The sequence below is a fragment of the Bos indicus genome, chromosome 5, assembly GCF_029378745.1.
Source record: "Bos indicus isolate NIAB-ARS_2022 breed Sahiwal x Tharparkar chromosome 5, NIAB-ARS_B.indTharparkar_mat_pri_1.0, whole genome shotgun sequence".
NCBI lineage: Eukaryota > Metazoa > Chordata > Mammalia > Artiodactyla > Bovidae > Bos > Bos indicus.
Genome location: NC_091764.1, coordinates 95,374,165 through 95,388,210, shown reverse-complemented (window position 1 = coordinate 95,388,210; position 14,046 = coordinate 95,374,165). Strand labels below are relative to the sequence as shown.

At 34.8% G+C, this 14,046-nt stretch overlaps 1 protein-coding gene and 1 non-coding gene across 9 annotated transcripts in view; both read left to right on the top strand.

The window, feature by feature from the left end:
- ATF7IP (activating transcription factor 7 interacting protein) overlaps nt 1-14,046 on the top strand; it is a 115,131-nt gene that overhangs the window by 76,241 nt on the left and 24,844 nt on the right. For all 8 annotated transcript variants that reach the window (XR_011566727.1, XR_011566726.1, XM_070790044.1 and 5 more), the window contains 3 exons: nt 5,785-5,858; nt 6,446-6,534; nt 8,639-9,277. Coding sequence is in view for 6 of the 8 variants with exons in the window: in XM_070790044.1 (XP_070646145.1) it covers nt 5,785-5,858; nt 6,446-6,534; nt 8,639-9,277 (802 nt within the window). In the remaining 2 variants the exon portion in view is untranslated. The remainder of the gene's footprint in view (nt 1-5,784; nt 5,859-6,445; nt 6,535-8,638; nt 9,278-14,046) is intronic.
- Nucleotides 9,786-9,891, top strand: LOC139183400 (U6 spliceosomal RNA). The gene has a single exon (XR_011566988.1). It is a non-coding gene; the product is annotated as a U6 spliceosomal RNA (small nuclear RNA).

Sequence of the window (14,046 nt, the reverse complement as noted above, 5' to 3'; positions counted from 1 at the left end):
ACTTTCATCCTTTATCTTTTTTTTACTATAAAAGAAATATCAAGATATTTCTCTCCTTTATGGAAATCAGTGACTTATAGTTGATTCTCAAATTTTAGATTTAATCTAAATCCTGCATTTCAATTTTTTATTAAAAATAATTCTTTTTTTTTTAATTGTAATAAAAACTTAACATAAAATTTACCATTTTAAATCCTACAATTCAGTAGTGTTAACTATATTCACATTATTGTGTAACATATCTCTAGGAATTTTTCATCTTGCAAAACTAAGACCTCCATAGAACAACTACCATTTCCTCTCCCCTTTAGCCCCTAGAAATGATCATTCTACTTTGTTTCCATGGTTTTGACTTCTCTAGATATCTCATAAGTGCAGTCATACAGTATTTGTTTTATCTTATTTCACAAAGCATTGTGTTCTCAAGGTTCATCTGGGTTGTTGCATATGACAGGATTTCCTTTTTTAAGGCTAATACTGCATTGTATGTATATACCACATTTTCTTTATCCATTTATTTATTGATGGATATTTGGGCTGGTTTCAACTTCTGGCTCTTACGAATAATGCTGCAATGACATTGGTGTGCAGATACCTCTTTGAGGTCAAAGTTTTGGATATTTCTACCCAGAAGTGAAATTGCTGGGTCATTTGGTAATTCTGTTATTTTTTGAGGAACCTCCATATAGTTTTCTTTTGCAGTCACATCACTGCTAAAGTCACATTTAGGGCTTCCCAGGTAGCTCAGTCGGTAAAGAATCTGCCTTCAGTGCTGGAAACCCCAGTTCCATCCCTGGGTCTGGAAGATCCCCTGGAGAAGGAAATGGCAAACCACTCCAGTATTCTTGCCAGAAAATCCCATGGACAGAGGAGCCTGGTGGACTGCAGTCCATGGCTTGCAGAGTTGGGCACGACTGAACAAGTAACACTGAGGAACTGAACAGTCACATCGTTTACATTCCCATCAGCATGGCACAAGGGTTCCAATTTCTGTATATTTTTGGCAAAAAAATTTTTTTTTCCTCTTTTGTGATAGTGTCCACCCTAATGGATGTGAGGCCTTATCTCATTGTGGTTTTGATTTGCATTTCTCTGCTTAGTGATGTTGAGCATCTTTTCACATGCTTATTGATCATTTTGCATATTTTCTTTGGAGAAATGTTTATTCAGGTCCTTCGGCCATTCATAAATCTGGTTACTTATCTTTTAATTGTTAAGATGTAGGAGTTCTTTTTATGTTCTGGATATTAACACCTTACCAGTTACATGATTTGTAGTTATTCTCTGCCATCATGTAGGTGTCCTTTTCACTCTGTTGATTGTTTCCTTTCATGTGCAGAAGATTTTAAGTTTGATGTAATCTTCTTTGTCTTGTTAATGCTTTTGTTACCTTTGCTTTGATCCAAGAAATCATTGCCAAATCCACTGTCGTGAAGCTTTCCTCTGTGTTTTCTCTTCTTAATTTCATAGTTTTAGGTTTTATGTCTTTAATCCATTTGGATTAAATCTTATATATGATTTAATGGTCTGACTTCATTCTTTTGCATTTGGATATCCAATTTCACACAGTTTGTCAAAAGAGTGTTCTTTACCCATTGTGTAGCCTTTACACCCTTGTAGAATATCATTTGAGTGTTTACATTAAGAGTTTATTTCTGGGGTCAGTATTCTGTTTGACATTTCTATGTGTCTGTCTGCATTCCAGCACCATACTGTTTGGATTACTGTAGCTTTGTAACATGTTTTAAAATTAGAAGTATAAGCTTTCAACTTTGTTCTTTTCTAAGATTGTTTTGGTAATTCAGAATTTCTTGAGATTTCATTTGAATTTTAGGATGCCTTTTCCTATTTCTGCAAAAAATGACAGGAATTTTGATTGAGATTGCATTGAAACTTTTGACCACTTTGGGTAGGATGGACATTTTAATAATACTATAGATGTTTTAATGATGGCCATTCTGACTGGTGTGAGATGATATCTCATTGTAGTTTTGATTTGCACGTCTCTTAAGTTTACAACTGTTTTAAACTGGAAATAAATTCAGGTCACTTTTTTCCTCCCACCACTTCATTGATATCATACATTATATCTTTTTGTATTGTGTGTACGTTAATATAGATTTACAATTATATTTTATACTTAAATTCTGTACTAGAATTAGGTGGGATTTCTATTTCCACTTTCTAGTAATGCAGTATTTTGTATTTATTTTTGTATTTACTTTTACTAGAGAGTTTTATATTTTTCTTTGCTTTCAGGTTGCTCTCTAGTGTCCTTTCATTTCTACTTGAAGGACTCTGGTTAACATTTGTATGGTGGATTTAGTGGTGCAAAATGCACTCAGCTTTGTATTTACTGTGAAACTCTTAATTTTGCCTTCATTTTTGCAATGATAGTGTTGCTGGTTATGATATTCTTGCTTGGCAGTATTTTTCTTTTAGCACTTGAATATATCATTCCACTCCCTTGTGGCCTGCTAGGTTTTTTCTGAGATAAAAGCACTGATAATCTTAAGGAAGCAGCCTTAAATGTGATGGGTCCCTTTTCTTTTGCCACTTTTACAACCTTTGTGACTTTTCACAACTTGACTATAATGTTTCTTAGTGTAGGTCTCTTTGAGTTGGAAGTCTTTCACCTTCTTGAATTTGTCGGTTTTCTTTCTTAAGTTTGGGAAGATTTTGGCCTTTACTTAAGAAGGCTTTCTGCCTACTTTCTTTCTTTCCATTCTTGTTTTCCCATATTTGTATATTGGCCCACTTGATAGTGTCTAATAAATCTCTTAGGCTGTCTTTACCTTTTTTTCATTCACTTTTTCTGTTTGATTCTCTTAACTCAATAATTTCAAATGATTTATCTTCAGGTTTGCTGATTCTTTCTTCTGCTTGATACAGTCTGGTTTTTATCCCTTCTAGTAAATGTTTAAATTCAGTTGTTGTAGGCTTCAGCTCCAGAATTTCTGTTGGTTCTATTCTGAAGTTTCATTTTCTTCTTGCTTTATTTTCCTAATTTCATTTAGTTTTCTTTCTGTGTTCTTTTCTGTCTCATTGAGCATCTTAATGATAGTCATTTTGAATTCTTTGTTGGGTAGTTCCTAGGTCTGTTTCTTTAAGATTAGTTTCTAGAGATTAATTTCATAGATTGATCCATATTTCTCTGTTTTTTTTGGTATGTTTCTCTTTTGCTGAAATTAGGCATTTGAAAAAGTACACTTCCCATCTTTTTGGAATATCTTTGTACAGATGAAGACCTTTACTAGTAGGTCAAGTTAGATAACTCTGATCTCCTTTCAAACCTTTTTTCAGAGATGGCATTTTCTTGGCGTTTGTGTGTGTATCTCCAATCTGCAGAGTTTTGTCTGGTTCTATTTGGGAACGTCCCATCCCCGACCTGGTATCTGCCTTTCAAATTGCTGCTGCTTTAGCAAACCATTATACTGGAGTTACCCCTACTGTCTCTCTGTATTACTGCCAGTTTTCTGGTTTAGTACCAAGCCAAGAGGTTTGCCTTTCTTCTCATCTACCCCCCAAGACACCCAATGTGTGCTGCTTCTTCCAAGTTGGGTGAGACGGAAGCCAGTACCTTGATCAGTGTCCCCCGAAAGTCAGTGTTGCATGCAAATTCCAGTGTTTCTTTCCTGAAGAAGAGGACACTTTTGGGGATTTTTTTTCCCTTTTTCTTTTCTATTTTACTACACTGTGGAAGGAAGGAGGTGGGATATGATGGTTAAGTGCAACAGACTTTCCTACCTTGTACTATTTATCTCTTTGGGGCTTACTCTCATTTAGGGTGCTCTAATCTCTCAACAGGTTTCTTGACTTCTTACAAGTGAAATTTGATCCTTAAGTTGTTAAGTCATTGTTTTCATAAGGGAAGGATTCTATAGGATTTTCAGTTCTGCCATCTTGCTGATGTCACCACACTGTAGTGTTTAAGGTCCTCCATCCAGTGACATTAAGCCATACTTTACTTATATATACCTATTTATTATGCTTATACTCCTTTTATATTTTTTCCCTCTGAAATGTGTACCTTCATTTTAAGTGTTTTGAGTGTACTGATTACTCAAAGACTTACTAGAAGATGCACTTCTTTCCCCTAAAAATTTTTTAAAACTTTTCCCAATGAGGCTACAATGTTACTTTCATTTCCTTTTCTAGATATTTCAAATGTTTCTGTCAGAGCAGTTTATCTTAATTCTTTATCTTTTTTCCTCCTCTACACAGATAAAATCATTCTTTTATCCTATAAAAAGTAGCAAAATATATTTGTTGTTGAGAAGAGTGATTAGTGGCATCTGCTTGATATGCTTCTGTTTATCACCTTTTGTTTAATATGTATTATATTTAATTAAGATTTGAGTGGACTTATTTTTCTCAGTTTAAGAAATAGATGATGAAAGAATTATAATGGAGGCCCAAATAATGATAATTAGCATATAAATGTTACAACTGTATTTCTATAGTCCCTGTTTTGGAGGATGGAAAAAGGCTTAGTTTGTACTGAAGTTATAATTGGGGCATCTTTTTATGAAATTATAAGTCACATAGTGACAAGTAGTTTTTTTTAAACAAAAATTATAAAAATAATTTTGTGACCTAGGATACCACTTAATTGGTAATCAGTTACTTCTGAGGATAAACAAATATTTTCCTTGTTTCTTGAGTTTCTGCTTGTAATCTGGTGCTTCCTCTGCTAGGTATTTAGTAGGCATTTACTAGATGTTTATTGAATGAGTATCTAGTTATTCTTTAAATTTATTTATTTTTTTTTCTAGTTATTCTTTAGATTCATATTGTTAATGCTTACTGAACACTTTTAGCATATAAACTATTTTCACATTATTTATTTACTCATAAAAAACTGAGGTCTAGGAATTATTCACTTTTCATACAGTAAGTAGTTGTGACAATAGACTAATTTGTGTAAGCACTTTAATATGTGCCAATGCCAAGGTTTTTTTTTTTTTCTTAGAAAGATTTTCTCCTGTACTATAGAAATAACTTGAAATTCATATTTCAGTGTCCATACATAAAATTTTATTCAAACACAACCATGATTATTCACTTACATATCATCTATGGCTAATTTCTGTGCTACAGTGGCAGAGCTGAGTAGCTGCAAAGCCTAAAATATTTACAATCTGGCCCTTTATAAAGTTCACAGACTCCTGATCTAATACCATTAATTCCCTAATCCTTTTATTTTACACCTACAAAAAGACTTAAATTTTGCAACAGATTTGTAAGTAAGTGGCAAAAAACATAAGTTTCTAAGTCTTGTTTTGTAGAATAGTGATGATTAATTTACACGTTTTGGTCATCAAATGCCCTATTTCCACAGTAAAGCAGTCAATTCTGCCATTTCTAAAGGGGTCTTATGAGGTAACAGTATTTATAACCATTCTTAGATAATAAGCTGGGAGAAGGCACTGGCAACCAACTCCAGTACTCTTGCCTGGAAAATCCCATGGATGGAGGGGCCTGGTAGGCCGCAGTCCATGGGGTCACTAAGAGTCGGACACCACTAAGCGACTTCCCTTTCACTTTCCACTTTCACGCATTGGAGAAGGAAATGGCAACCCACTCCAGTGTTCTTGCCTGGAGGATCCCAGGAACGGGAGAGCCTGGTGGGCTGCCATCTCTGGGGTTGCACAGAGTCAGACAAGACTGAAGCGACTTAGCAGCAGCATAGAAATAACAGATAACATATTAACAAAGCACTTAGAGGACTGAAAGATTGCTTGTGAATTGGGCTTTATTTTACCTTGGTATTTTTCTCCCCAGAACCCACCAAACCCACCTGTATCACCAGGAAAGTCTGTAGTTGATGTCATCAGCAATAACAGTGTGCCCTACAGGTGAGAATTGTAAACAGGCTGTTTATCAAGTTTTTCATTAAGAGAACAAGGTTCTGATTTTCTTTATTGTGCAGAAAGATCTTAGAATGTGATGCTATATATTTTTGTAGAGATAAGTGTTTGGTATACTGAATTAAGTATATTTGCTTCTTTTTGCTTTGCTGTAATTGTTCTCCTATGGATATTGATTTTGCTAGTTTTTTTATAAGGCTTTCTTTTGTCATTGCAGATTTCTTTATCCACTTGTGTTAAATAGTATTACCTTAAGTATTTGAGAAATTCTTTGGTCAGAGTTGATAAAAACTAATGTGTTGCAGATATTCGGACCCATATTTGGTTTTCAGGTTAAAGTATTAAGGACATAGAATATAAAAGGAAGACTCTTCCCCTGACGCCCTACACCCCAACATTCCAGTGTTTTCATACCAGCTTTGCTTCACCGCATTCACTCCCAGTTTAGTGCTTTAAATTAATATCCAAGTCTAGCTACCCTTTCTTCCTATGAGCCACTGCTTTCTGTATGCATAAGTAGATATCCCCTAGAACGGCATGTCCAGTGACCATTTGTGTGTGTATCTATTTCACAGAAATACAAACACGGTGAGACAGATGTTGGAGTCCAAAAGAAATATAAGTGAGAGTGCACCACCATCTTTTCAAACCCCTGTGAATACAGGTAATATTCTTAACACCAAAATACATTTTGTTAGGAATTGAAGGCTTTTGTTCTCTTTTCTTACACACTTTTGAGCTTGAAATGGACTAAGAAACTGAACACAGTTATGTAAAATTGAGTGCTAAGAGCAAAATTTTGTTTAAAAAGTAGGATCACAGATGTGCATAAAAATACAGAAATTCAGATTTCTGCTGTAGTGATTCTCAAATTTTGGGGTGTTGACATCCCTGTATAATCTTAAAAATTATTAAGAATCTACAGAATTGTATTTATGTGGGTATATAATTGATATTTACTATGGTAGAAATTAAAACATATAATCTTTTAATGTTTATTAATTCACTTAAAAATAATTGCAAACCTGTATTTTGTACCAGTATACAGTCCACTATTCTTGCCTGGGAAATCCCATGGACAGAGGAGCCTGGTGGGCTACAGTCCATTTGGTCATAGAAGAATTGGGCATGATTTAGCAATTAAACCACAGAATTACATACCATAAGTCGCAAGTTTTAGTGAAAAGTAGCTCTTAACCAAAATTTAAAAAATTAGCAAAAAGAGTATTATTATATTAAATTTTTATGTCTCTTTTAAACTTCACTTAAAACATTAAGATGGCCAAACACACCTGGATTCTCATATCTGTGTCTGCATTCAATCTGTTGCAGTTTGTTGTTTTAGTTGAATTATGTGAAGAAAATTCAGCCTCATACAAATATGTAGTTGGAAAAGGCCTAGAGAGAATGTGGGTATTATTCTTTGACATAGCAAGTAATGGTTTCTTAAAGGTTAGTTGCAAAGTGAAATCAGAAATCACACCAATAAACGTTTGTACATTTTTCACTAAATTCGTTTATCTCTCTTGTACTTGGATGGGTCTTTTACTAATATCATTCATTGATCACTTGGAAAATATTCACCGAGTTTTCTAAGTCTTCCAAACACTGGTACATTTCATTAATAATTTTTTTTTAATTGTATTTATTTACTTTGTTATCAGTTTTTCTCAGAAGAGCCTTTAAAGATTTGGGAAGCTAACCATGCTCTCAGGGTGGCAGGTAGATGTATTGTCCCAAGTTCTAAGTTTTTTTTTTAAACTCAGATTTTACTATTGCCAATCGATACTGTTGGTTGTTTTCTTTGAAGTCTCTACCTTCTTTGGTTTATTTTCAAGAAAAAATTTGCCAGATACCCAAGTGTGAATAACCCTAGTATGTTTATAAGTCAGTCTTTCAAGTAAAAGTGGTATTCCATCAAATGGGCTGTGAGCTCAGCTTACAGCTCAGCCAGTCGTCCGAGCACTCGTCCTTGAGCCAGCCAGCCTTATTTGGTATGCAGCAGTAATGCTTTATGTGTGCCTGTGATTTTGGAAAGACTTTACAAATCAGTGAGAAGGAGACTTAGTCATTGATTTTTATTAAACCTGCTCAAATGAGAAGATACATAAATGGCTGAACTAAAAAGACTATAAAACTCCAGCGACCAACATTTTGATTTACTCTGCTCTTTGTTGTCAGCTCCTTAATTCTTCTCCCATCTTCCCTATGTTATTTTCCATATCACATAATGTCAGTAGAATGTTAATAGAGGTAGTAGCCTCTCCTCACTAGTTCTTCTCCCAGGGAGTTCAGTAAAATTGGATCCACAGGTACAGGTTTCACTTTATCCATATCATAAAATACCATCACTAAGTTCACCTATTATGAATTTATGATACTCTTTCTAGATACTCTGTTTGAGTTTATATATTGCCAGTGTTCTAAGGCATTTTTAATGTACTTTCAAAATTGTCTTTACAATTTTGCCTAGTTTTCACTGTTTTATAGTTGTATTTCCCGCTAGTAACTCTGAAGTAAGTATGCTAATTTTCAGAGACTCTTGGTACAGAAATAGCAGTCCTCCATCTTAATGATAAAACGTGCTGTTTTCATAATGTACCAAATGTAGATGCAGAAATGATTCTGCAAATAATCTAAGAATTCAAGAATTTAAATCAAATTAAAAGATATGAGAGACTACTGTATATATTGCACTACATCAACTTTGTATTATTTTAGCTGATAAAGATAGCATTTAAACTGAAACTTCTCTCTTTTTTTTATAGTATCTTCAACCAATCTTGTCACTCCTCCAACGGTTGTCAGTAGTCAACCTAAATTGCAGCCTCCAGTGACTTCAGGTTCTCTGACAGCCACGTCAGTTCTTCCTGCACCCAACACAGCTACAGTAGTTGCTTCTACTCAGGTGCCTAGTGGAAATCCCCAACCTACAATCTCTTTACAGTCTTTACCAGTGATTTTACATGTACCTGTTGCTGTATCCTCCCAGCCTCAGCTCCTCCAGAGCCATCCAGGGACTTTAGTGACCAATCAACCATCAGGCAACGTTGAATTCATTTCTGTACAAAGCCCACCTACAGTGAGTGGTCTTACCAAAAATCCAGTGTCTTTGCCATCTTTGCCAAACCCCACGAAACCAAACAACGTTCCTTCTGTGCCCAGTCCTAGTATTCAAAGGAATTCTCCTGCCAGTGCTGCACCGTTAGGAACAACACTTGCTGTACAGGCCGTTCCAACAGCACACTCTATTGTACAAGCCACCAGGACTTCTTTACCTACAGTAGGCCCATCAGGACTCTATAGTCCGTCAAATAATCGAGGTCCTATACAGATGAAAATTCCAATTTCTGCTTTTAGTACTTCATCTCCTGCAGAACAGAGCAGCACTACCACCACAAGAATTGGTAAGTCAACATGTAGATTTAATAATAGAAATGCAAGCTTGTTAATAGTCTGTAGATAATTGAATTTGTGTGTGTATGTGTGTATGTAGTTGACAAACATTATTAGAAGACAGAGTGAATAGAATTTCACAGAGACTATTTTAGTTACCCAAGAGGAATGATGTTAAAGTGGGATCTGAGAGTTTATTTTGACTGAGAAGTTATCATTTGTAATTCATCTTTTACTAGTTTTCCTAACCTGGGAAAATTTTTAATTTTGTCTTTGTAGCAAGCATTGTGAATTACTTTCATAATACATTTTGCAGATATATCTGAATATACAGAAAACAGTATGTTTTAAAGTATCTAAGTGACATAATATATGCTAATAAGAGGAAAATAACAACCACACATCTTCTCTAGTGAAAGTGTTAGTTGCTCAGTCATGTCCGACTCTTTGTGACCCCATGGACTGTAGCCTGCCAGGTTCTTCTGTCCATGGACTTCTCCAGGTAAGAATACTGGAGTGGTACTCACTTGGGCAGCACATATACTAAAATTAGAATGATACAGAGAAGATTAGTATGACCCTGCACAAGGATGACACGCAAATTTGTGAAGTGTTCCATATTTTTTGTTCATGTTTGGCAGAAACCAACAAAATTCTGTAAAGCAATTATCCTTCAATTAAAAAATAAATGAATTTAAAAAAAAATAGTGGAGTGGGTTGCCATTCCTTTCTCCAGGGGATCTTCCCAACCCAGGGATCAAACTTCAGTCTCCTGCATTGAAGGCAGATTCTTTACCATCTGAGACACTAGGGAAGCCCCTGCCCATTATCCCATTTGGGAAAACCTTTGCATTCTTCACTCCTATCTTCCAAATTTGAATGGTTTTATACTAGGTCTTCCCTCTTTAATTTACTGCAGAACGTTTCCTTGCTTCTTGTTTTCTCTTATATATTTTCCCATATGGCATATTTTACATGATTATGTTTATATATTTATATATACTTTGTAGTATTACAAGAAGGAGAACTTGATTGTTCCTAATTTAAAATCTGTAGAACTCTGTCTTCCTTGTTCTTAGAAAGCATAGATTATATATACATTCTTGAACTTGCTTATTCTTCATTTCTGATTTTATATTTATCCCCACTACTTTTGGAAAGACAGGAAAGAGTACCTGGGCATCATGTATATAGTGAAATTGTTGTAATAGCTGTCCTTTTGATATAGTTGAACTTGAAATATAAGAAAAAATTATAAAGTACAAAATTAATTTTTACATGTGATATATACAGGGCTTGTTTTTCTAATTTCTTATGTGATCTTCAGTAGAGTACTTGTCTTCTGAGTATATATTCTCATAAAATAAGAGTTTCATAGAGTTACTAAGAGTAAATGAATGGTAGATAAAAATTCATACTGGAATGAAGTTGAATATCACCTTCATACAATTAACATCTGGGATATAAAATTAAATCTGAAACTTAAAATACAGTTATTATTAGTATTTAAAATTAAATATTTGCATGGTACAGTAATGATATTTATTAGCAGTATCTGCTGTCACAACATTCCTTAGATGCCTACTTTGAATTGAGTTCAGTGAATGAGCAAGATTTTTTGGGGGGTGGGTTACATTTCTTCCAGTCATTACTGTTTTTTACCATGTTGGGTGGAAGATGATTATCATGGACCTTCTTTTCTGTGATTTTGGAGTTTTTCTTTATGAAATTTTGAGCTTAGTTGACATTGTTTTTAAATCATGGTTACAAGATAAGGTAAATTCTTAAATATAGAACTTTCCCTGAAAGACCATAGCCTGAAAAGAAGTAAATAACTTGAGAGATTACTCTGTCTAATGTTATGATTGCAAGTTCCCTAAATACTTATACAGTAGCAGAATTATGAGTTTCCCAGGTGACTCATTGGTAAATGAGTTACCTGTCAATGCAGGCAACGCAGGAGACGGAGGTTTGATCCCAGGGTCAGAAAAATCCCCTAGAGGAGGAAATGGCAACCCACTCCAGTATTCTTGCTAGGAGAATCACATGGACAGAGAAGCCTGGTGGGCTGCAGTCCACAGGGTTGCAAACAACTGGACCTGACTGAGCATACACACACACATCAGAATTATAATTTAATTTCATTATCCTGTTAACATTGTATGAACATTTGTTGACCCAAAGGGTGTGTTTTTCCCAAAATTATCTAGCTTAATGCACTTTATTAGTTGTAATGTCAGTCTGTTTTGTTTAATTTCTTGACTGTCTTTAATTTTTTTTGTATATAAAATTAATAATTTTAGTAATTATTATTTTTGTGATAATACATTTATATGTATACTTAAAACTTTATATTTTAACATATATATATTTAACACATATACTTTAATATAAAAATTATATTATGGAGATCTTCATTTTGAGTTCTATTTGGAATGCTTACATATATTTGAAAGTAAATTATTAGATATTAACCAAAAATATTAATGATAAGCTTGGCTTTGTTTACCATGTTAATTAGAAGGAGGTCCTATGAGATAATATATTCTCTGATTATGCATAATTTTAAGGATGCCATAAGTGGCATGAAAGTAAGCATTTAGCTATTGAGGCTTGCAAAAACCTAAGCTGAGGTCAAATAGCAAAATTTGGCTGAATATGAAGGTTGAAGCCAAACTTTAATACATCCATAAAGTGATGAATTAATTAGTTATTTAATTAAAACTTTTTGAAAACTATGCTTATGTAAGTTTTATTTCAGTTCAGTTCAGTTCAGTCACTCAGTTGTGTCTGACTCTTTGCGACCCCATGAACTGCAGCATGCCAGGCCTCCCTGTTCATCACCAACTCCCAGAGTCCACCCAAACCCATGTCCATCGAGTCAATGATGTGATCCAACCATCTTATCCTCTGTCGTCCCCTTCTCCTCCTACTCTCAATCTTTCCCAGCATCAGGGTCTTTTCCAGTGAGTGAGCTCTTCGCATCAGGTGGCCAAAGTATTGGAGTTTCAGCTTTAACATCAGTCCTTCCAACGAACACCCAGGACTGATCTCCTTTAGGATGGACTGGTTGGATCTCCTTGCAGTCCAAGGGACTCTCAAGAGTCTTCTCCAACACTACAGTTCAAAAGCATCAATTCTTCAGTGCTCAGCTTTCTTTATAGTCCAGCTCTTACATCCATACATGACCACTGGAAAAACCATAGCCTTTACTAGAGGGACCTTTGTTGGCAGAGTAATGTCTCTGCTTTTTAATATGTTGTCTACATAATGTATAACTAGACAGCATGCATTTGTATATATTTATATACATATATCTTCGTAGAGTAAGTCAATGTTTTTTATAAAGTGTAAAATAAAAGTTGTCCTAAGGATTACTTGGAAATTTAGAGACCAAATTATAGTTTATCTCATTCATTCACAGGAGAAGGAAATGGCTACCCACTCTAGTATTCTTGCCTGGAGAGTCCTGTGGACGGAGGAGCCTGGTGGGCTGCTGTCCATAGAGTCGCACAGAGTCAGACACAACTGAAGTGACTTAGCATGCATGCATTCATTCATAAAACATTGAATGCCTGTTTTGTTCTAAAATCATGCAGACACACAGAAATGTACAAAATAGTCCCTATTCTAACTAAGCTCATAGTCAAATAGGGAACTTAATGTTAAATAATTATAAATGTGATGAGTGTAAATATATTCAGGTTTCTGTGAGAGAATATGGGAGCTCTGGGAAGGTACGAGAATGGAGTGAATGGCAAGATGGTGGGAAGTAGAGTTTTAAAGGATTTTTACAGAGAGGAAGGAGTGTGACATCCACAAACACTGGCTACAGGAGGGGCGAAAATGGAGTTACAGGCACTTGGGAATGCTCTAGATGAGAGAGAGAGTTGTAAAAATGACTTACAAGTTTTTGCACTCCGTTTATTTTCATTCAGTTATTCAGCACCTACCAAGGTACACTACTAGCACACGCCTGTGAAACGCACATGCACGTAATGCACATCCGCTCTGTGATGCTCGTGATGTCCTGTGCACATACACGCATCCGTTTTTTGATGCTGGTAAAAATTCAGTGTTGGTTAAAAGTGACAGTGTCTTTTAAGAATAAAGAGACAGAGATGTTTCTTATATGATAGAAAGAGTTTGTTGTACAATTTTTGACTTTATATCCTGCCAATTTTATTGCTTGATAGATTGAATTGTAACTTTTAACTTTAAAAATTCATCTGAAGTAGTAAAAGAAAACAAAATATACATTGAATCTATAAAATGTTACATTGAGAATCAAGACAACAATCTAATAAAAGGGTAGGAGAAGTTAATGGGAAATCTAGGATAAAGAATATTATTACAGCTTTATGAATAATTACCTTTGTGTCCTGAGACAATTAAGTCAAAGAGAGAATCATGCTGGATAAGAAAACTCTCATATTTATTAGTATTTGTGTGTGTGTAGAAATAAAACATTTCATTAATCAGTTTAAATCTTTCCTGAATCTTGAGAATAATTGTATGAGGATAATTCCACAGAAAATTCCATGTACAGAGGAGTCTGGTGGGCCACAGCCCTTGGGTTGCAAGAGTCCAACATGACTTAGAACTAAACCAGCCAACCAACCAATCAACAGAAAATAAAAATGAAACTCCCTCACCTGCTTTGCTTCTTGACGTACCTTTTATTTTCACTTGAAAATGTGTTTTAAATCAAAATGAATGTATTCTAACACTGTATATATGTTTTTTAAAACTGGTAGTAAATTGCTTATGTTTTGGTAAT